General features: G+C 42.3%; 1 protein-coding gene across 3 annotated transcripts in view; it reads right to left on the bottom strand.

Moving 5' to 3' along the window:
- Window positions 1-23,321, bottom strand: part of Nptn (neuroplastin) — a 64,292-nt gene that overhangs the window by 17,888 nt on the left and 23,083 nt on the right. For all 3 annotated transcript variants that reach the window (XM_005393595.2, XM_005393596.2, XM_005393597.2), the window contains exons 2-4: window positions 14,322-14,669; window positions 9,165-9,333; window positions 5,044-5,138 (exon numbers count right to left, since the gene is read on the bottom strand). In XM_005393595.2, coding sequence (XP_005393652.1) covers window positions 5,044-5,138; window positions 9,165-9,333; window positions 14,322-14,669 — 612 coding nt within the window. The remainder of the gene's footprint in view (window positions 1-5,043; window positions 5,139-9,164; window positions 9,334-14,321; window positions 14,670-23,321) is intronic.

The raw sequence follows: 23,321 nt of genomic DNA, 5'->3' as shown, positions 1-23,321 counted from the left end.
AGATACTATTTTCTTTTTTGCCATGTAATGTTACAGATAAAGATGCATGTTGTTATGCCAAATGTATGTCAGATAAAAGTGCTTTGTCACCATGGGCAGGACAAGTACAGTGAAGACATTCTAAATGTTAATCTGACAGAATTGGAAAGTGGTACAGTTCTATTTCCCTTTAAAAGAAAAAGCTAACAAGCTCACAATGTTAATACTGATAATGTAAGGAGAAAATTTCCAAAGTGCTCTTGGAGAGAAGTGGATGTATCCACTTCTGAAATGCTGAATTGGGAAAACCACTAATTACTGCTTCAGGTGGTCATTCATGTAAGTCAACTGGTCGTTGAGTTGTGGACAAAAATAGATTATATATATTCCAAGTTTCTGGAATTAGAAGCAAGTGAAAAACCAAGGAAAATTAGCAAAAGAAAAATACCAAAGAAGTGTTAGAATCTTCATAAAACATACTGCCAGAGACAGAAGTGCATTATACCCATGAACTGGTTAAATTCCCGATTAATAAGGTCCAGACTGAGTTTACAAAAAAAATCAATCTCTGATACAGGATACTCACATTTGTATAAAACAAGTTAAAGGGTTTAAGAGGTAACAGAAACCCTCAGGTCACAGAAATGGAGAGTAACATTTTTATTAGGCACAAATAAGGCTATTTATTACAAGAAATTTCACATTTAAAAGACTATGTGGTGGCCTCGGATATAGCTCAGTGGCACAGCGCCTGCCTGGCAAGCATTAAGTCATGAGTCTGACTCCCAGTACCAAAACAAAAAGACGATGTGGCATTTATATGTAAGATTTTTGTTCAATATCTTGATGTGGGTGGTAGTATTACTATTGTAAGCTGATACACACATATTTTTAAAACATATTTAAAATTAGTGATTTTGCCAGGCATGGTGGCATACGCCTGTAATCCCAGCACACACAGGCTGAGGCAGGAGGATCGCTGCATGTTCAAGGCCAGCCTGAACTGCACAATTATCTCAAAACGACCGGAAAAAAAAGTGATTTTATGTACTTAAAATTCAATGAGTAATCCTTCAATTAAAAGGAATACATGTAGCAAAGGAGGGGGAATCTGGGGATGTAGCTCAGTGAAGGTCGCATGTTAATCCCCAGTACTCCAAAATAGCAAGAGCATTTACCCCGGGCACTTGTGAAGCCTGAAGGAAAAGAAAGGACCAAACAGTGCCTGCAGTAGTAAGTGCAGTCATGTTAGCTATTCTTGTTATAAAGAAGGCTGGGGCGGTCCCTTAAAGAAAAGGAAATAATAAGAAATCTCTGTAAACGTGCTGCTGTCCAGATGCTGATGGTGCTGCACCAATGTGAAATGTGTATTACTCCTCTCATCAGTACTCACCATCCCCACACAGTGCACCTCAGCTGTCTGGACTCTGAGATGAGTCATATGTAAAGCACTGGGACAACAGCAAGCAGAAACAAGGCAAACCCTTTTCTAGAAATCCTAACATTTAGTCCTAAAAAATATTAAAATGCAAAGAAATCTAAGTGGGGAGAGGGGGAAAACAAGACCAATGTGACTTTGGTAGCCACAAACTCATTAGAAATGCCTAGTGAGCAGAGAGAGGTGGCTCTAGTAAGTCAACAGGTCTACACCTCTCTGAGAATGGGCTGTACCGCACACAATAGGCTGTGCTATGTTTGCTGCAGAGGTTCTGATGACGACCAAAATCATAAAACAAACTCCTTGTTTCCTGTACTAAACTGGTGGAGAGATGAGGAGAGGGCTTGGGAGTCATGAGAGGAAATTTTACTTTGTACTGTGTAAATTAAATAGAAATATTAAGTTTGCTTAATAGAGATATTAAGTATATATTCTAATTTCAGACAAGGAACAGGAGGAGAGAGTAGAATAAGGGGCAGAGAGGGCTGAAGAACACAGGGTTAGAAATTTTCAACACCTACTGAATTCACAAATCCTCTGCATGGCGTAGAGCTGGGAAGCCACCACCTCTGAGTGTCATGAAGTGAGGTAGGAAGATCCCAGAAAAGCCAGGCTGCACGCTAATTCACAGCCGTTTCCTCTCTCCCAGCCAACCAGGCTCTACCTTTACCTCTGCTTCAGGTCACCTGCCAAATAGCTGAGAAACACAACTCCTAAGAGTAATCCCAATGTCCTAATCACACCATGCCTCATTTTTGTCCTTTAAAAGTGAGGGGGAAAAAAAAAATAGAAGAGGGGAAAAACCTATTTTGGATACAAGGCCTTCACTACTACATGTAAATACATAACGTCCAGTCCCTGACTCGACTGAGCCCTTCCCTCCTCAAGTGCCAAGCCCAAGAAACTCCCTAGATATGTTCTGAAAGCCAGGAAAAGCCAGATGGGAAGGAATGGGCTGAATTTAGAATAACTACTGAAGAAATACCTATCTATGCTTCAAAGTGCTGGCTCAGCAAAAGCCATAAAGAAAGAAGACTCTCAGGACCTCCTTTCAGTAAGGAGGTCACTTAGGTTTCTTGAATTCCCTGTGGTTCTGCTCTCAAGTATAATCACCTCTTACCTATTACTCAGTAGATTTTTTGAAATCATCGTACCTATAAAAATATAACTGTCTCTAACCCCACCCTAAGGCACTAAAGGAATAAATAAGAGTACATATGACAATGGTTTGAGACTTAACACACTGTAAATGTAAGGCAAGTTTTCTACCCAATCACAGAAGCCAGCTTAGAATATGATCCTGGACATGTGCAGACCTTTTTTGTGTGTGGTGGGGGGTGGGGCAGGTACCAGGAATCGAACTCAGGATTTTGAGCTTGCCAGGCAGGCACTTGTGCCACTAAGCTATATCCCTGGCTATGCAAATCTTTTTAACTTACACAGAAAAGGCCAGATGTTCATAGCCTTTATCAAACTCAGTGATTTAGAACCTGAAAGACCAGGTTAAGCTTTCCATCCAGGTGTTAGGAGAAGAGAAGACTAGAACTCTATGTGAATTTCCCTGAGAGGCTAACATATATATATCTAACGTAGTCACAAAATACACATTAGGATTTCATAAAACAGAATTTTCTCAAGATCTGCTTCTTTAAACCAGGACACCTCTACCTGCTCCATCTTCCCCCAGGGCTGTGGTATGACAGAAGTGCAACACTAGAAGTGCAACACAGCAGGCAGTGCCTTGAGTACGGCACCAAGGAAGACGCCACGCAAGCTGTAACTTCCATCTGAAAGTTATAGGTACCTATGCTCTGCCCCTTTTCACTACTGCTTCCTCTCTGCTGAAGAAAGGTGAAAACTGATGACTCTGGGGCTGCTGAACCCCACCTTCTATAGCAGCCAAACCAATGAAAAACCCTTTTGCTTCCATTCTTAGAAATTATTACCTTCCAACCCATAAGGATCACAGTCAGCCAGGACTTGCAGCTGTGTGTAAAACTAGTCATTCCTCGGGCATGAGAAAGGGCACCAGCTGGACACACCACTCTCCCTCCATCACCGTCCTGTCTACTCCTCAGACTCTGTGCCATGAGCTCAGCCCCGATGCTGGAGGGCCTCAGGTTTAGATTCTGAGTTAAATTAGAGTCCACTTAATTCTGACTATATGAAAGTCTCCACACAGCTCAGCTCAGCTGGCTAGAACAGGCCTTCACCATCTTAGAGAAAACATTTTCCTATACCTGTCATCCTCACTTTGCACAGATGTGGCATTCTTCAAAACCAGAAAAGCACCTAGATCTCTCCAAGAAAAGCCCCTGAGGAAGTCAAACACCAGGCCTGTGTGACCTGCAACCACTGTGACTCCACCCTGTCAGCATGTAGAATTAAATGTGGCAGCCCAAGGAGCCACACTAGCTGTCCCTTCCTCCACTCACGAGTCAGGGTTAGGTCAGAGCTCTAGCACTGAGCTATGTCACCCAGCCCAAATCTAGATTTTTAATCCTCCAACTACTTTAAGAAAGACCTGAGTACCTGTTAAATAGGTTTTTTTTTCCTAAATCTGTCTATTCAGTTTCTTGAGATGACACTATAGATTTACAGAAGAAATCTGTGTCCTTCCTAAGCAAATGAAAAACTGCAAATTTTAAAAACCTCACCTCTCCAGTCCGACCTCAAACAGAAGCCCTGCCTCCCCTGCTCTTGGAATGACAGCGAGAACAACACAAGACTGGGAGTCAAAACCTGGGCTCTATGGTAGCTCTGCCACCAGCCCACTGTGGAACACACTGCTGCCAGTTTCCCTTTTTTGTGTCTTGGCTGCTTCCTGTGCATACCACGGGAAAACAGACACGAATAATGTTAGGTAACTCTAACTTTTATAATTTGCCCTTCTTAAAATCTTCCACTATGAACCAGGTGTGCTGGTGCACGCCTGTAATCCCAGCACTCAGGAGGCTGAAGCAGGAGGATCATTGGGAGGAGGCCAGCCTGGGCTACAAAGTGAGCTCAAGGTCAGCCTGAACTGCATAGTAAGACCTGTCTCAAAAAGAAAAAGAAAAAACAAAAAACCAACTTTCACTATGGCCTCACTTGTGAGATGCTATGTACCCATAGGTCTTCTATTGAATTTATGAATTACCCACAAACAGTTTATATTCACTTTGCATGCTGTACTTTACCCAATCCTGCCAACCCACTGAAGACCCATGTTATAACATGTAAAGCACTGGTCTAAGAGCTTGTATATGAGGTTGGGCCATATGAACTGCCAACATTTAATCATGTCTGACTTATAAAGACAGTACTTCATATAGTCCAACCTACTACACTGGCTTACTTAAGTCTCCTATCAAACCCGTGAGATAAATATTACTGATATCCTCATTTTACAAACAAGGAACTAGAAGCATAGAGAAGCTAGTAACTTGCCTACACCACATAGCTAGTACATGAGGGGGTTTGGATTTAAACCCAGGCAGCCAGGCTCCTGAATCTGTGGTCCTAACCATAACATCACACTGTGTCTAAAAATGGAAACAAGAAGAGCGTGACAACTAATAGTCTAAACCAAGGTGATAGCTTAGAAGGAGCAAGAGGCTAATACCACAGCTTCCGCCAATTTGTACCTTTCACTTCAATGGTGGCGTTTGCTTTAGGAGCGCTGACAAAATGATATACACAGTGGTATTCGCCTGAATCCTCAGCTCGCGGCTTATTGATCCTGCAGAGATGAGAAGAAAAACGAAGTGAGATAACTGAGTATGATGAAAATATACAGCAAATGGAAACAGAGGCGGCACCAGGGACCTTGCTCTACAAATCCTACTCCTTAACACAACTCACCTGTTCCTGACAAAAGTAAAAGCTTCCCTCTGTTTATCCCAAAGCATGAATGCCTTACTCCTTATTAGATGCCAGGAGCACAGAGAAGGAGTAACTCATGGCCCCTAATCTTAAGATGCTCCAGTCTATTAAGAGGGAAAACTCCAAAAATAAGTAATCAAAACAGAGGGCCGGGGAGAAGGGGATGAAGGGGAGGGCAGGGGAAGGGGAAAAAAAAGAACCAAGTTATATCATGCACAGGTACAAATTCTCTATGATGAACATGATCATTATGTATACCTAAAATATACCAATAAAATTGGACTAAAAAACAAACACAAAGGCCCATAGCAGGTATTACAATTTTTACTCAGATCTAGAGGATAGAACCATCACTAAAACTTCTTGCCTCATAGTTCTAGTCAGAGAAACAATAGGAAAACAAAAAAGCCTTTTCTGAACCTTCCTAAAGACTTAAATATTTACTAGCATGCCCTTTACTAAGTTACTCACTAACAGCACCCAGGTATAGTTGTTTCTGAGGGTTTTTTTTAGGCAAGCAACCAAATCAGACAATAGAACATTAGCCACAGAAATGCAGCTTTAAAAAACAAAAGCCTTATCATAAACTCCAACACCCTTCAAGATCCAGCCGGCCTCCCTCCTTAGCCCTGTCCTCCCTCCTGTGCACTGTCCAGCCCTGCAAGGCTCTTTGCAATACGTCATGCTTGCTCCTGCATCATGTCCTCACAAGATATTCCTTTACGTAGAATACTCTTCCCATCACTCTTAGCCCACGTAGCTCCTTTGCCATTGGGTCTGGGCTTCCCTGTCACTCTCTTCCACCCCCAGTCTTCCATCCTCCATATCTTTCTCTTATACGACCCTGTGATTCTTCAGAGTGCTCATCACAATATGCAGCTATGTATGTATGTGACTACTGGATCCACAGACTTCCTAGCAAACCAGGTTCTATGTAGGTAGGCACTATTTAATTGGTACACAGTTCTATACCCAGCACCTTACCTGTGTGCCTGCAGTACAGTAAGGAATTCAATATGTGATTAAATGAACACAAATTCAAAATGAAGAACTGTACACAGACCCGGACCAAATTAAGCAGAGTGACAGGAACGACACATAATACACAAGTGTGACCAGAACACCTCCTCTCAATCTTGCAAGTGATCACAAACAACTTTCTTGTCTCTGAGGGACAACTTCACACTACCTCAACACACTCTGGTGTACATACACACAAAATGTGCAGGAAAGCTGGTGAGTGATTACAGAAAATACAGAATCAATAGCTTTCAGACCAGGGGATAAATAAATTCCAGAGCAGCTAGACTCCTGCTCTTTTGCTTAGTGGTTAAAATATGATACTTCTTATGATCCAATCTCTACTGTACTAATTAATGTCTAATAAAAAAACTCATCCCATCCACTGACTGGCCCAATCATGTACCTATCTTACTGTTCATTCCAAAAAAGACACACAAGAGACTCAGAATGAGGCAGACCCTTTGGGAAAGAGGAAAGGGAGAGGGAGTAAAGAGACTGAAAATGACCAAGAAAAAAATTTTGAACTACTATGTATTACAAACAGAGAGAGTGAGAGGGAGAGGGGGAGAGAAAGGAGAGGGAGAGACAGAGACAGAGACAGAGACAAGTAAGAATATGACCGACTCACTCTGCATGAAAGGCATAGCCCACCCCCAGGCCTGTCTCAGCATGTCCACAGCAGCATAATATTCTAATAGAAGCAGTCAAGATGTCTCCTCAATTTGACAAATACCTCATCTTAAAAATCAACATGCTGGGCCAGGGATATAGCTCAGTGGCACAAGCACCTGCCTGGCAAGCACAAGGTTCTTAGTTCGATTCTCGGTACAAAAAAAAAAACTATCAACATGCTCTCACTAGGAATAGACAGAGGCCAGGTGCTCTCATAACAAGTATTCCAGAGTGTGCAGAGAGAGCACCAGTCACTCTTATTTAGGGCTGAGATCAATTCTAAGCTCCCCTAGATATACCAGGGAAGAAATCTCCCTAGACTGAGGCCATGCATATGGGCTTAGAATCCCTATGTACTATTCCCTTCAATTGGACACTGGCAAGGAAATGAAGCACAAAGAATCCCTCCAGGTTAGGCAAAAGCAGGTTTCTGAATCTGGTCTCTGGGTGACTTACTGAGGAGCCCAAGGGATTCAAACTGGTATTCCAGAAATGTGGAATCTCTGAAAAACTCTAGAGATGCAGAATATCTTGGAATGTTAAGATAAACGAACCAAGAAAAAATGGAGAGGAAGAGGCATAAAGCCAGGGTGAATCTTCTTCAAGTTAGAGCTCAAAGCTTTTTGGGTAACAGTGCAAGACCCTCTACCCCCACCCCCACCCCAGGATCAATGAATGTTCCCTACCTTGAAACAGGTACTATTTGGGGAAGAAAAAAAAGCTGTAAAACTGATGAGCAGACTAGGAATACATACTTCTGTTCCACCCAATATCTCTAATTGATTAATCCTTTCCAAACTATGAGGATACAGTTGAGGATGTATCTTTACTTTGGTTATCAGAAGAAACTACAGCGAAAATAGTTAACTAACTCACCACTACTAAGTGGTACTGTTACAGCAACAGAAGAAAAAAATTCTGTAACAAGTCTAGAAAGTCCAAAAACCTGGAACGTAGTCTTGGTTCTGAAACTTAGCAGACATGGTATGTGACCTTCAAAGCCACCAAGAGCTACACTTTGGGGCTTAGTTTTCTTACCTGAAAGGAAAAAAATCTACAGACTCCTGCGGCACTCCTGAGTAGTATCAAAGTTCTCAACACTGTAAACACTGCACAATGCCCTCACTACCACTGCGCACACAGGCTCTCCTGGCCACGGTCCAGTGCTTTCTCTGCACATCAACCTGCCAAGCAGGATTAGCTGATTCTTTTCCAGACTGGTTTCCAACCAGAAACAAACTACTCTGAAAAATCAGGTGCCAAGTGTTTAAGACATTCCAAGAAGCACCAGCTCTCTGGGTGCCAAGTTACTAAGACCTGCGAACATTCCTCTCCAGAGGTTTCTTCTAGATCACCATCCTCACTCCAGATCCTAGGCTTGCTGGAGCTGATCAGGTCATGGTGACCATAGGTTCCTAAAAGGTAACCCAAGAGATGTCTTCCTCTGAGTCTCAAAGCACACTTCACTCTGATCCCTCCAAGCACTAGAGTGAGTCAGAGGCCTGGATTCTCCTGGCGATCCTATCAGTGACTCGCACAGCCACCTACAGTGTTACCACAGGGAGTGTTACTGATGGTTTTCATCCTAGCTGCTGGCTGGAATAATATGGGAGTCTTTTATAAATTCCCGGGCCTCACCTTAGAGACAGTGAATTAACTATTCAGGTGAGGACCAAATACATCTCATGTCAGAGTTCACAGTTTGGTACACAGTTCAGTTCACAGAAATTAAAGAGTTCACACTGCATTTTTAAAGAAACTGTCTCAGATTCATCTTTTCAACATGCACACGACAACTCCCAGTAAGTCCTGCAACGCACTGGGGTAAGACACTTAAGGAAGAACATGTTGCTGCAAAGGTCACAGTTTTGTTAACAGTTCAACTCACTACAATAAAACAGCTCACGGGTTTGTTTTGGTTTGTTTGTGGGGGGATGGGGGATAGAGTCTTACTATGTAGTTCAGGCTGGCCTTAAACTCACAGCAATCCTCCTTCCTCAGCCTCCTGAAAGCTGGAATTACAGGCATCCACCACCATGCGTGGTGTATAATACCTTTTAAGTTAAGTAATATTTCCACATTCAGCATTTTGACATGTACATGTAAACTGATGATATGGATTATGAGCATCAAAGTTATCTCAGCTCGGCTTCTTCCCACACTCCCAGAAGCTGCCAGCCCTTCTCACCTGTATTCCATGTTGCTGGCATTCTTACGAGTGGCAGTCAGTTCTACCCCATTCTTTGTCCAGTAGCTGAATGTAAGGGTGTGAGAGCTGGAGGTGAGGTTACACTGCAGGGTGACAGGGCCAGGGCTTTCTTTTATAATGACCTCTTCACTGGTGACAATCCTTGGTTCTGTAATGAGAGTGCATAATGATAGGGGGCCACAGCTTTCCAGCATCTGCAGCCCTGGCCTGAGAGTTGGGCGGGGTAGGAGGGGAAGAATAGAAGAGGGAGGGCAGACAGGACCACATGAGGACTTTCACTTTACCACTTTGGAGGAGTCAAGAAAGGAAAAACAATGATTATAAGCAAATGACCACTAGCGCAGACAACAGCCTCAAGACCAGTTGGCCTAGACGTGAAAGAATGGGAGTATTACAGGTACTTGTATGGCAACAACCCCCTTATAATTTTGAATACCACCTTTTTGTGATATAAGAACCACCAACCAATTCAACTTCAATTACAAAACCAGGCTCCATCTTGCAGTTTTAAAGACAAAAGCATTATCATTTATGTAACTAATAAACTCCCTATGGAGTCATTGGGCCTTGGAACAGTAACAGGTATAATTAGATACATGTGTGATGTTTCCTACATTTAAATCTGTTAAACCTACGGCAAATGATCCATAGCTGTTTATGCAGAAAGTCCAGATCCTAAAAGCAAACTTCTCACTGGAACTCTTCATTTTCTGAATACTGAGGAGAAAAAATTCCATTAGTTATTCTGTGGCCCATATTTATAATTTTTTTTTTCAGAATTGCACTTCACATTCCATTTTATGATAATATGATTATATTAGAGTGCAATGTGTCTTGGTATTATGGGGTCTTAGAATTTTAGAGCTGTAAGGCCCTTACAGCTTACTGAATCCACCCTCCCCCACCTCCTTTTTTAAAAGCTTAGAAAGTATAAAATGACTTGTGTAGGCCATAATTATTATTAGTGGCAAAACTGGGCCTAGACACCCAATTTGATTGAACTCTGTACCCCTACCCCCATTCACAAAGCACCCCCACCCCAACCTTCCACCCTATGACAAGGTATATACTTCACTTTTCTGGTTCTATCCTGGGCTTAGATAACACAGGACCACCAGCTCACCTTCAAAGGTATCCTCTGAGTCAAATATAGCACAATGAGCTGAAAAATTTTAAGTCACACTATATCATTTATGGAAGCTTTATCTTTAAAGCACTCTGAAATCTTCATTGCTATACTAAAGTCAGGACATGTCTACGTTTATTTCTTGTTTTTTTTTTGTTATTTGTCTTTAATCTTTTCCCCTGCTTAGTTCTTTTTCTACTTCTGATCAAACATTTTCAGATGAGGTCTGAACTAATCATCTTTTCCCATCCACAAAAAGAGGTATTTATTCTTTTTCCTCCCAGTTCTTTCTCTGAAGCACATGACTGACTCCCCATTTCTCCTTACCTGGCTCCTACATCTCTGCAGCAACTCTGCCTTACTTATGTGGGGTCCCTTTGACTCTGAACTGTTGAAGACAGGACTGTCTCCCTCCATCGGAACTCTTGCTGTTCAAGAACGTAAAGGGATGGAGAAATCATGGGATACTTGGAAAATGTAGTGACTTAAGGACCTCGTAGCCAATGTAGGATTTCTGACTACAGAGTTAGCTCGCATCTTCAAAGAAACTTGTGATAAAGCAAATCTTAAGTTTTCTTAATTAATAAACTGGTTCTAACTGATTTCAAATTCTGGCAAAAGGACAGAGGTTATCTTCTATTCAGCCTTGGTCCTTATCAGTAACATTAAACAGAGTTTCTATGTACAGATAATGGAGGCATAGCAGCCACTATGACAAAAGCAGATGCATGTAAACATGTTAGCGCAGTGGTGTCCCATGGTTTCCAAGACACACTGGACAGAAGCCAAATCCCTGGACCTAAGAAGTTGAGCAGAACGGCTGCAAACCCTGCAATGGAAGGCGCACACACACCATCAGCAGAAAGCATCACAATTTCAAGAAAAATCAAAACCAAGCAAAAACAAAAGAGAAAAAGATAGAACCAGTACTCCACAAAAGAGAAATTAAAAAATATCAAGGCAACATTAAAACCCAAACACACTTTTAGGTTTTTACTAAATTTTTATTATCCAATTTCATTGCCTGTCCCACTTGGGACTCCTTCTGGTTCTTCCTCAGACTGCACCGACAAAGGGTGAACTCTGAGAATGAGGCCAAGAGTTTCCAGATGTTTAAATACAAGGAGGCCAAAGTAAATACTACTCTTACCTGTGGTGATGCAAATGCCCAATGCAGCTCAGGGAGATTAAGAAGTTGATGAAAACAACCTGGTAGACTTTCTGACAAGAACTCTTAGAAGGAAAAGGACAGCACTTTCCCCTTTGAGTGTTAAAGATCCAGGAGAGTCAGCTGAGAGCAAGTGGATAATGTAATAGGTTTAAACACGATTCTGTGACACAGGAAGGTTGTGGGGTGCCCTTCCTCCTGTGATTGCTATATATGAAAGCCAGTGCTATACCATGCTCCTTTGGCCATGGTGCCATATCTACATTCTGCACCTGGATGAAGGTGGGGCTTTTATATCTATGGCTGAGCACAGCCCATTCAAAGTCCAAGAGTGATATACTTTTATTTAGGAGAGGCTCAAACACTCTTACTTGCCACTGACTTCTATTTAGAAGCACTGGGTAGGAGACTCTTACTCTTGCTGTCATGCACATGTAAAGAACATGCCGTGGAGATACCCTCCCTGGGCACATTTTTCTTCTTGCCTTATATTTTGCAAAGAGCTCTGGGAGAAGTATTGCTGGGAGGTCATTCTCAGAAGACTTTAACCTCCCCATAGAGACAATATCTCTGGGTATGCCTGAGATCATAAAACAATTCAGTTGTAGTTAATTTAAGGTATTAAAAAAAAAAAAAAAAAAAAAAGCAACAGCCTGGCTCTCCAAAACCACTAACTTGGATTAAAATAGGACGGACAAGTCTGGGGGAGGCTGACTAGCCAAGATCTGGTTCAACCACATGCAAACCCCCTTCAGTTAGGAAGTATGTTTCTAAGTAAACTGGTAGGTGCTATGTACTCTCAGACTGATAGGCAGGCAACCCCAAAGTCTTGTCTTTTTCTAGCTTTCATGGCCTTTCTAAGCTGTGACTCGGAACTTGGAAGTAAATTAGCGAATGACCAGACCAGGCCATGCCTATAAATTTCTGCAGACTTTTGTGGCCATTTGGGTAATTCTGCTTTTTTAAGGAAAGGAGCAAGGGGGCAGGAGAAGGAGGCGTGCAAGGGGAAAAAAAAAAATTGTTAAGAAAAGAAAAGAAAAATCACTGGGTTAAAGCTCCCCATTTCCACATAGACAGCTTTTCTTTTCCCCTTCACAGAAGCAGGTTCTCTGAGTCAACAGTGCCAACTGCAGCAGCCTTTCCTGTCTCTCCTCTCAGGCTTCTCCTCTCCTCTGAACTGGTTACAAAGATCAGGCACTAATTCACTATTTTTCATGTAAATATATAGATTCAGGGCCCATGTCGTATTACCTCCCATGTTATTACCAAAGTCCTCATAAAAATATTATTTTTACTTCTTTTATTCACTCTGTCTAAATCAGTCAGTTCTTTAAGACAAAAGTGGCTACAGGTCTCACCGAGCCCTTGACGACACTGTGAAAAACACAAAGGAGCCTCCTATTCAATAGGAATGCCCTCTCACCTATAATCAGGTCTAATGCAGGGCTGGAATTCTTCCTAGACAGGAGCACTGGTTTGTGGTAACTTCTCCCTCCTTCCTACCATAGAAGTAGCAAGCAAGTCACTTTCCAGAAAGAGAAGCGGCCACCAAAGCTGCTGTGCCGATGTCTCCTGTTCCCACTATAAAAGATGAAGAGGATTTCAACCTCGCTGCTCACTCAGCGGAACAAGAAACATGGTTTGGATTTAGTTTCCTCTTTTTTCCAGGAACAAAGAGGTTAGTGTGAATGGGATCCAAACTACTTTTGGGGTTACCATCTTTGGGATGAGGGTCCCTGTACCAAGTCTCTCATCAAAGCCAAACTATCTGTGAACAGGAATCAGATGCAACTCTTGAAAAGACTTTGAGACAGTGTGATAGGGCTTTAAAAAATGTATTTTGCCTACCATTATGTGCAGGTGAAGCAGGAGTGAAAGTCTGAGTCAATTGCGGGCAGTTTTGCAAGACTCTGTCTCAAAATTAAAAACTGGCTGGGGATGTAGCTCAGGGAAAGGCCCTGGGTTCAATGCCCAGCACCAGAGAGTGGATGTGGGGGAATATATAATGTGCATACTGCAGCTCTGTGTCACCTAATTCTGAATGGTAAGCTATGTACAGGCAAGTCTCAGGAGACTAAATGGGCAGGCCAGGGAAGAAGTGTCTCCCTGCAGTGGAGGGCTGCTGTCAGAGAAACATGCCACTGCTTTAGAAAAGAAAAAGAGCTCGAACAATGGATATCCAAGCTTACATGCCACCCAACAATCAAACACATCACCACACTGCACCCAAGGCAACATTCCCATCACAAAACAGTGGGACACCAAGTTATGATGAGGGAAGAGGCTGGGCAGACAAACTTAAAACCACACAGGTGAAGGCAGCTACTCAGAGAGCTTCAAACAGATAAACATATGATACAAAAGTAGTTAGAATGGGGAGAGAAACAAAAACAGAAAGGCACCAGGAAAGAAATCAGCAAAAGGATAGCAGGAAACCTACTACAAAATTAAAGGGGAGGGAAAGAAACAATTGCAACACTACCCTCATTTTGACTGACTGGTTTTGTGTTTTCAAAAAATTTTGTAACCTTTCCAGTTTTCCCTCCCCACCTCTTCCCAGCGCAGATGATTTTGGACAATCACGGATTTCCTCAAGTTCTTTGGTCCTGAGGAGAAAGACACAGAGGAGGGTTGGGGAACAAGGGAGGCAGAGAGGACAGCAAAGAAGAAAAGTTGCCACACGTGTTTTCATACACTACAACCAGAAGGGTCATGGGTTTGAAAAACGAAGACAAGGGGTAGGGTGAGCGATCATACTGGGGAAGAGGGGAAGGAAGCAGAGGAAGGGTCATCGGGCCACCTCTATGACTACAGTACTACTACTGTAGGGTGCTGGACTCACTCTGAAGGACGCTTATGGTGGCCTGGGCTCGAATCCATGTTATGGAAGGGTTTTGCCTCAAGTCATTCCTCTTGGGGTCGTTGCTGGCCCTGCACTCGTAAGTCCCAGAGTCCTCCAAGGTGAGCCGGGTTATTCTCAGCACACTCACGCCGTTTGACCCGTAGGCGGTGTTTACGGTGACACGGCGCTTCCGAGCACCGTCCCACAGCTGTCTGAAAGACTCTGCCCGGTTGACTTCTGCGTACCACCACTGGATCTCTGGTGTGGGACTCCCGACCACGTCACAGTACAGCTCAAAGGCGTCCCCCGTGAGCTTAGTTTCTGACATGGGCGACTTGACAAACCCAGCTAGAGGGAGGGGGAGCAGGAATGCAGTGACAGGCCAACCAGAAAAAAAAACAGAATCAACAGGTGTTAATAGTAATTTAAAGAAAAGAAAAGAAAAAAGCAAATGAGTTGCAAAGAACAAAAGAGGATTCATTTTTAAACTATAAAGAGACAGTAATAGCAATTCATACAAGCCTTTAGAAGAAGAACCACCCTGGGAAGCTCATGAAGCAAAGGCAGGCCAATTGCAAGCTGGGGCAGCCTAGGTGCTGGCCAGGCAAAGCAAGCCCACTAGAAAGCATTTTAGCAATGGGCCCAGCTGGTAGGAATGAGAAAGCCTCATGTCTTAGGGAAGAGCCTCTTTCCCTACAACATAAACCATTACCTTTTCAAACACAGGAGAATGATGAAGCATAACCAAATGTGGCAGTAGGTTTATGTGCCAAGTCAGGATCTCTCTTTTGGATGGGTACACATTTCGTTAGGGATGCACTTGTCTTTTGTAAGCTTCAACAAGAAGTATTAACTGACCTACTGGTACTTTCTCTTGGGATTCAGTCCAAATTTCAGCTGAGAGGTGGCAAATTTCTCTTGGAGGTGTCTGAGTTCAGATGAGACTTTTCCCACCTCTCATTTTTTCCTGGGTCTATGGCAAACACAGTCCAGTGATCTACCATTAGACAATCTCTCCCTAAACGTAGACTCTCAGGCACAGGAGATAGGACAGTCTGTACTTCACTCCAGAGTGAGAATTACTACTGGAGTCAGCTCAGAAACTGAACCAGAAATAACAGCAGCTCAACTCACTGTATAATCCCATAAATTCATACAACGAGAAAAATCTGAAAAGCCCATCCTTCAAATAAACATGGTTGTTCGACAGGCTCTCTTTACATACTTTAGCTAGCCATCTTCTACAGGTCAGCTCCAAAAAGAATGAGGACTGTACACTGATGAACTCTCAGGTGAAGGCCATGCCTCAACCAACATTTCAAGGCACTCTGGAAACTACAGTTGATGTCTACTTTCATTTACCCAGAATGTGCTTGAGGTTATACTTCTGTACAAGTTAAGTGCCAATGGCAGAAAGTAAAGTAATAATTATAATCCAGGCTTATTTGAAAAACTTGGGAATTGGCCCTTATGAAAGGAAACCTATAGTGCAAGCATTCTCTATCTCACTCATTCACTCCATTCAGGATCCATTCAGCACATCTCAATTGAGGCAGTATCTTAAGATATCAGGCAAGAAGCTAAGAGAGAGCATTTTGAATGGCTTCCTGGCCTCCCTTGACAGGCACACTGAGTTAGGCCAGCCCCACTGCAGTGAGCAGAGAGTAGAGTCAGGACCTGCCAATGTTAGACTACGAATGTGTTAGACAAGAGGAACAATGAAACAAAACTATTTCCATACAGTCCAGAAGCTAAGGACACAATGGGGCTAACAAAAAATGGAGGCTGCTAAGTGGAAAATTTTCTGTTTACATCCATGGTGATACTTGGCTTTAGAGATAAACCCCACAGATCTAAGTATGCTCAGGGAGGTACTGTATATAAGTAGAGGTCAAGACCTCCAAATTCACACAAGCCTTGCAACTCCTGAAATTTTCAGAATCTGGACAGCAAAAAAATATGGTAATTAACAAGCTTAGACTAAATATTCTGCATTGAATATGGTCTTCTAAACTACCTCTCAGATTCAGCATTTGTTCCTTGTAGGGAACTACAGGCTCCAAACAGTCAAACAGATATCATTCTCCAACACAGGAGACATTTTAGAATCACAGAAAGGAGCCTCAAGGCCCTCTCTGATGAGCTGAGCTCACTGCCCGATACAGTGGTGTCCAAGAGCCTTGTCTTAGTCACACTCAAACTGCCACCAGCTCACCCGTCAAAGTCAGTGCTAACAAATAAAAAAGGTGAGGTAAAGATGCTGGCTGGTTTCATTTGCTTTACTACCAGCCAGTTCAATGATCACAGAAAACTGGACATCAGTAAATTCCCAGACTACAGGAAAGAGTACTACTCTGAATCATATTCTTGACCATTAAGTGAAACCACAAATGGCCTTATTTACACATTCTCTGTGAACTTCAGGAGTTTACATCCTCTCAAATTCTGTAATGATGCATGTGATGATGCCCTAGAAATCACCTATTTTTTATTTTCTTTTTTCTTCTGAATTGCACTTCAGAACGGGCTTAAATTTTAGCCTGCTGACCCATCTGTTGACCACATTTGGGGTGCTCAGACCACCAAAAACCCATCCAATTCCAGTGTAACCCCAAATCCCAGTTATCACGCAATTCAAAGCCAACTGAGAACAGTCTGAACATGATTCTCAGCAAACTAAGCAAGTCACCGTGCCTGACCACACAAGACTTCCCACTAAAGGAAGACAAAATGCTCATCTTACTCAGTTCACCTTTTTACCTGTATGGAGAAAAATGGGTCCAAATCAAAACTGTTCTGTGAACTGCTAAGTTATGGTTCATATGTAAATAAATTTTTATGTTAAAACAAGATTTAGAACCCCTTAGACATTGACAATAGAGATCTTTCTGGGCAGTTTCAAAGACCATTATCATTATTATTATTATTACTATTATATATTAACAGGTCACATTTTCTAAGTATGTTTTCTATGTTAGGCAATGTGCAAAGCAATTTATATTTGTTATCATCACAACTGCTTTATAAAGTAGATTCCATTATAAAATTCCATTCCATTATAAAAATACATTCCATCTAGAAAATTCCACTGCTGGGCATGGGGGTGCATGCCTATAATCCCAGCACTTGGGAGGCTGAGGCAAAGGAACTGCCATGTACTGGAAGCCAGCCTGGGCTACACAGTGAGGTCCTGTCTCAAAAAAAACAAACAAAATATGTGGAAACTGAAGTCCAAAAACAGTTAAGTATTTGCCCACAGTCACAGCTTATGATGAGAGTCTAGCCAACAGACCAGGTATATTCAAAGCCAAAGCATGGTATATAAACACTTTCCACCCTAGAGTCAACATCTCACAAGGCTGGGCAAGTCTTACATAATCGTTTAAAAGTTAAAGAAATGAACTGTCAGTTTAGTTTAATAAATAAACACTTTGATCACAAACTCCTCAAAATTGTAATCTTATTAAAGGATGGAGAGAGAGGAGCACTGGATGAAAGAGTTCCTGAAGTCACCAGGAAGGGGGTAAAGGGTGAGAGAACAAAAGAATAGTTTAGTGTCAGGTTCTTCATAAACATAGTTAAGATGTGTTACATCCACGTACCAACTCTCCACAATGAATGCCATCATAATATTACATGCAACTAAGTTAGACAGAAATTAATATACAGTCAGAGTGGGACTAGGCTGTCAAGGAAGTCAGCAGAAAAAAAATAAAGACATCAGAATGTGACTGGAGGCGCATCTGAAGACTAGGCCACAAGATAAAGATACAAGCAGTAACTTGGAACTATAATTAGCACCACCTGGTCCAGGAAGTCCAGATAGGCATCAGTCGCCCAGGTGAGTGACTAGAGCATCTGGACCCATCCCTCCCCCAAAATGCCTTTCCATATATCCTTGCTAAGTGACCTGCTTCCCTGTTGGACCAATATTAGCTAAGCAGCTATACTTGCAATCCGATAGGTTGATTATAGTTTGACCCACGTTGTACCCACATTGTGACTTTGCTGTGTAAATTGTCCCTGACAAAGGGCCTCAGTGGCAACCCACTTCCAGTTCCCCTTCTGTCTCTCAGGAGGGATTCTTATTCCCCAATAAACTTTCCTTAACTCTAATCTTTATCTTTTGGAATTTGTTCATCAATTTCAGGGGAAACAAACTCAGCATAGCTGACACCTAGCAGGTTGGGAGTTACATTTTCCCTTATGTCAACTATGTACTGCAAACATGGACTAGTACAATTTTGGGAAAAAAAACGAGCTTCTGAAGCAAGAATGGTCTAACTGATGATTCCAATTCCTAAGTCTTGAGAAGGCTGGCTTCAGGGAAGGAAGGAACTTATTTAAAAGACATTAGGTGCTATTTCTCTGGTATTGCAGTCAGAGGCCAAACTGATAAAAGGCAGTACTTGAAACTTTTATAAAATTTGTTAAGTTTGCAAACTGCTTTCATTTACACAGTTCTGCAAAGCTCATAGGGCAGTACAGAGACAGGCTCATGACATGCCCAAGATAACTAAGTGTGAGCTGGCACCAGAACATAAACCTTTAGATCTTAGCCTAGGATTCTTTCCTATAAACTCTACTGACTCTACACAAACCAACTAGGGGACTCTCATTGCTGAACACTTATCAACAATCATGAAAACAGATTTATTTCTCTTCTAAACAGTAAGGAAGGGTGGGGTATTCTCCCTTTCCGCACAGTACTGTGAGATCATAATTAGCAAGAGAAAGTTATTAGCAACCATCCACCTCATTATCCATCCAAAATTAGCTCCAATTCAGAAGAACCAGCTCTCACAAGCAGCAGGCTGTAGGCAGCTCAGAACCTGACTCACTGCCCTGACTTTCATTACCAAGGGCTTTCAAACAAATAATGTGTCCTACACATGACAGCACACACTGCCTCAAATTGGAAGAAGCATTTGTTTGATCTCCAAGTCAGGGGTCATGCAGTAGTTTAGACAAAGTCTAAATTTTAGAATAGTAACTCCTATCCCAAATTCTCCCAGTCATCATCTTATGTGACGGAGCTCAGACCTCAAACAGATTTAAGAAAATATTAACATTAATGTGGTCCACTGAACAGTGATAGAGGAGAGTTGAATGGCTACTGGCTTTGGGAGACAGAGGAAGTGAAGCTGGGGGATGGGATGCAGAGAAGACTGCCAGAGAAAAGGAGAGGCTCTCTAGCAGGAAAAAGTGGATGTGTAGATATGCAGCAGAGGGTGAAAAGAAAAAAGGAACACAGAAGAGCAAGGTGAGACCAATCCCAAGGACACTGCTTTTGTATCCACCCTAGGGAATTAGAAGAGCTAGCCTAACTCTATGCAAGAAGTGCCAACAATGATTTTACAGCCGAGCTCCAAAGCAATCAGAGAACAGGCAACAAGACCAACTTCTCTCCATCTTCTTCTGCTGACTACTTCCAAGTCCAGGCCTCTAATTCTTGCCTACTTTTGTCACTTTTTTCCCCTTTAAACAGCCATTCCCCTCTAATCTCCCTCTATTACTAATACCCTGTGGGTGATTCATGCTGTTTTCTCCTATATGCCTCACAATAAAGAGGAAATGACAGCTAAGGTCATAAGAGCATCTCTCTATCTCATGCACAAATTCAAATCACCTACACACATTAAAACAAAGACAGCAAGATCCTCTGACATCTAAATGTAGCTACAGGGATTGAGTATTTCTAATCTGTCTGACTGACCAGTAACTGCCAGAAGGCTTTCGTAGACTTTAAGCCTATACAGGCTACTAACAGCCTGCCTATCCTCATCATTAACTAGGCATCGTTAAGTAGATCAGTCATCACTGCTCCATAACACCAAAAAAGGCAGGTCAGAAGTCCATGTATATCCACTCCAGGTGGACTACAGCCCTGGAGATGGGTGGAAATGGGGTAACCTCATTCTTTGTGGCAGGCAGAAGGTACATGAGCCTGATCTCATGCCTTAGCCTAATCTCTAGGTGAAAACAGCAGCGATACAGAGCATTTTCCAAGTTCTTTCCTTTTACAGCTATCTCCATCAGGCAGATATGATAAAAGTCTAGAAATTAAGATCATTCCCAATACTAATTTCTAAACCAGGGCCCACCCTTATTCTAGAAAGGTACCATCCAAAATGAGAAAAGGATGCTGATTAACCTGTATCAGAGACGGTGAACCTTTTCAAGCTTTCAATCGTAACCAACGGCTGCGGCCCAAGTGCCACTGGTTTGCCACCAGGGACCTATATTAACCAGCCTTCTGCTTTGGAGAAACATAGAAATCTAGTTAGGGTCAAGAAAAACTATATGGTTTTGTGATTAAAAGTAGCAAACCCTCAAATCAGACTGCCTGAGTTCATGTGAGGCTCTCTCACTAGCTGTATGACCTCAGGCAAGTGACCTAACTTCTCTGCTCTTCATCTTCCTAATCTGTGGAACAGGACTAATAATAGCAGCTACCTTCCAGGGTTATTGTGCGGATTATATAAGATAACACCTTAAAACGGTGCCTGGCACATAATGAGCATTCAGTAATGTCATGATTATTCTATGTCTCCACAGAAATAAATGCTGCATAGGCCACAAGCAGTAGCGTTCAGCAGTGCTCCACTGCATCTGGAAAGCACAACTCCACATCTGAAATACATTTAACTTAGAAACCAACTTCTTCTAGAAACAACAAAAAAGTTAACCTGTCAAGTTGGGCAAGTGGGTGGGAAGATGCAATCCAAAGCTTCAAGCAGTGTGGTTCCACTCGTGTTGCCATCTTTCCGAGTGACCTTCCATCTCTTGAACCAAGGCATATTAGCACTTGGCTCCAGCATGTTGTTACCATTCCACCCACTTGCCCAACTGACAAGCCTCTGCAGCCACCCCTACAAAATTGGTGGTATTGGTACTGTTTCTGTGGGCCGAGTGGAGACTGTGTTCTCAAACCTGGCAATGGTAGTCACCTTCACTCCAGTCCATGTCAAAACTGAAGGAAAGTCTGTTGAAATGCACCATGAAGCTTTGAGTGAAGCTCTTCCTGGGGACAGTGTGGGCTTCAACGTCAAGAATGTGTCTGTCAAAGATGTTCGTTGTGGCAATGCTGCTGGTGACGGCAAAAATGATCCACCACCGGAAGCAGCTGGTTTCACCGCTCAGGTGATTATCCTGAACCATCCTGGTCAGATCCGTGCTGGCTGTGCCCCTGTACTGGACTGTCACACAGCTCACACTGCTTGCAAGTTTGCTGAGCTAAAAGAAAAGACTGACTGCTGGTCTGGTAAGAAGCTGGAGGATGGGTCCAAATTTTTGAAATCTGGTGATGCTGCCATTGTTTACATGGCTCCAGGCAAGCCCATGTGTGTTGAGAGCTTCTCTGACTATCCACTCCAGGGTTGTTTTGCTGTTTGTGATATGAGACAGACAGCTGCTGTGGGCATCATCAAAGTAGTGGACAAGAAGGCTAGTGGAGTTGGCAAGGTCACCAAGTCTGCCCAGAAAGCTCAGAAGGCTAAATGAGTATTATCCCTAACACCTGCCACCCCAGTCTTACTCAGTGGTGGAAGACTGGTCTCAGAACTGTTTCTCCCAATTCGCCATTTAAGTTTAATAGCGAAAGACTGGTTAATGGTAACAATGCATCGTAAAACCTTCAGAAGGAAAGGAGAATGTTTTGTGGACACATGCACATACATGTATGTGTGTGTTTTTTTAAGTTATTAGTCTTTAAAAACAACAATTTTTAATGGAAACAACTTGACCAAAAATCTGTCACAAAATTTTGAGACCCATTAAAACAAAGTATAATGAGAAAAAAAAATTTTTAAGAGGCTTATAAATATAGAACTTGACACTAGGTATAAGAAATAGAAGGAATTCCAAGTTTTTAACAGCAAAGGAAGTAGTTCAGAATGGGACCTCCTTGTACATGTAACATGTTCCAAGGGCCATGTGAATATCCTTGCAAGGACTCAAGACAGTAAAAGTTCTCCTTATGTTATTTATCAGCAAGTCTCAGCCATTTAGTCCAGGCCTTTACCAGTCCTCAGGTACAGTTTCACAATCAAACTGAACTCCTTGCAGACTAACATTTCTTCTCCATCCCAGGGAGAAAAAAGGCATTTCAGTTTAGTCTTGAGCAAAGAAAGTCAGATCCAAGAAAGTGAGGCTAAATACAATAGATCATCAGAATATAATCTAGAAGGTATTTTTTAACTTCAAGAGGCAGAAAACCTCTCCTCTTTTAAAACCTTTTAAAAAAGTTATTCCCCATAGAGTCAAATACACAAATGCAGAGGAAAATTCAACCTCTGAATCACATCTCAAGATGTTAGGTAAAATTAGTTCTGGTCTTCCCAGCTACTCATGGGAAACAGCTCAGGGAAAGCACCACTAGGAACTTCATTATTATATGGCAGAACTTTCCTTCAATGGCAAATCCTAGAGCAATGATTCCTAAACCTGTCTATGTATCAAAATCATGTGCCGTGCTTATCAACACACAGACTGCTGGCACCTTCCTGGGTGCTCCTGGTGCGGCAGGTCTGAAAGTAAGGCCTGAGAATCTACACTGATAGAGAACACATTCTCAGATGACACTGGTGACGCTCACTGAGGACTGCACTTCAGCAACTACATTTGGAAGACTCAAACCAAAAACATTCAGCTGTTTCAACAGAAGGAAAATAAAGGTCTAGGAACTACACAGATATTTTTGAAACCATATACAGATTCTCCCAGCACCTGAATCTATGATCCCTGCCTAAAAGAAAGCAGCAAAAATGGTTGTTTAAAGAACTGTCAGATCAGGTATAGTGGTGCATGTCAGTAATCCCAGCACTCAGGAGACTAAGGCAAAAGGATAATCATGAGTTGGAGATCAGCCTGGACTACATAGTGAGCTCAAGGCCAGCATGCACTAAAAGTAAGACCCTGTCTCAAAAAACAAAAATAAAGAACTGTAAAAAAAACAAACAAAAAAAACCTGTAAATAGTCTTAGCCATGAGGAAAATGCA

This window comes from Chinchilla lanigera, unplaced genomic scaffold, assembly GCF_000276665.1.
Source record: "Chinchilla lanigera isolate Chin_1 unplaced genomic scaffold, ChiLan1.0 scaffold00049, whole genome shotgun sequence".
Taxonomy (NCBI): domain Eukaryota; kingdom Metazoa; phylum Chordata; class Mammalia; order Rodentia; family Chinchillidae; genus Chinchilla; species Chinchilla lanigera.
Note: the sequence above shows the minus strand (reverse complement) of the source record. Positions and strands in the feature narration are given on the sequence as shown.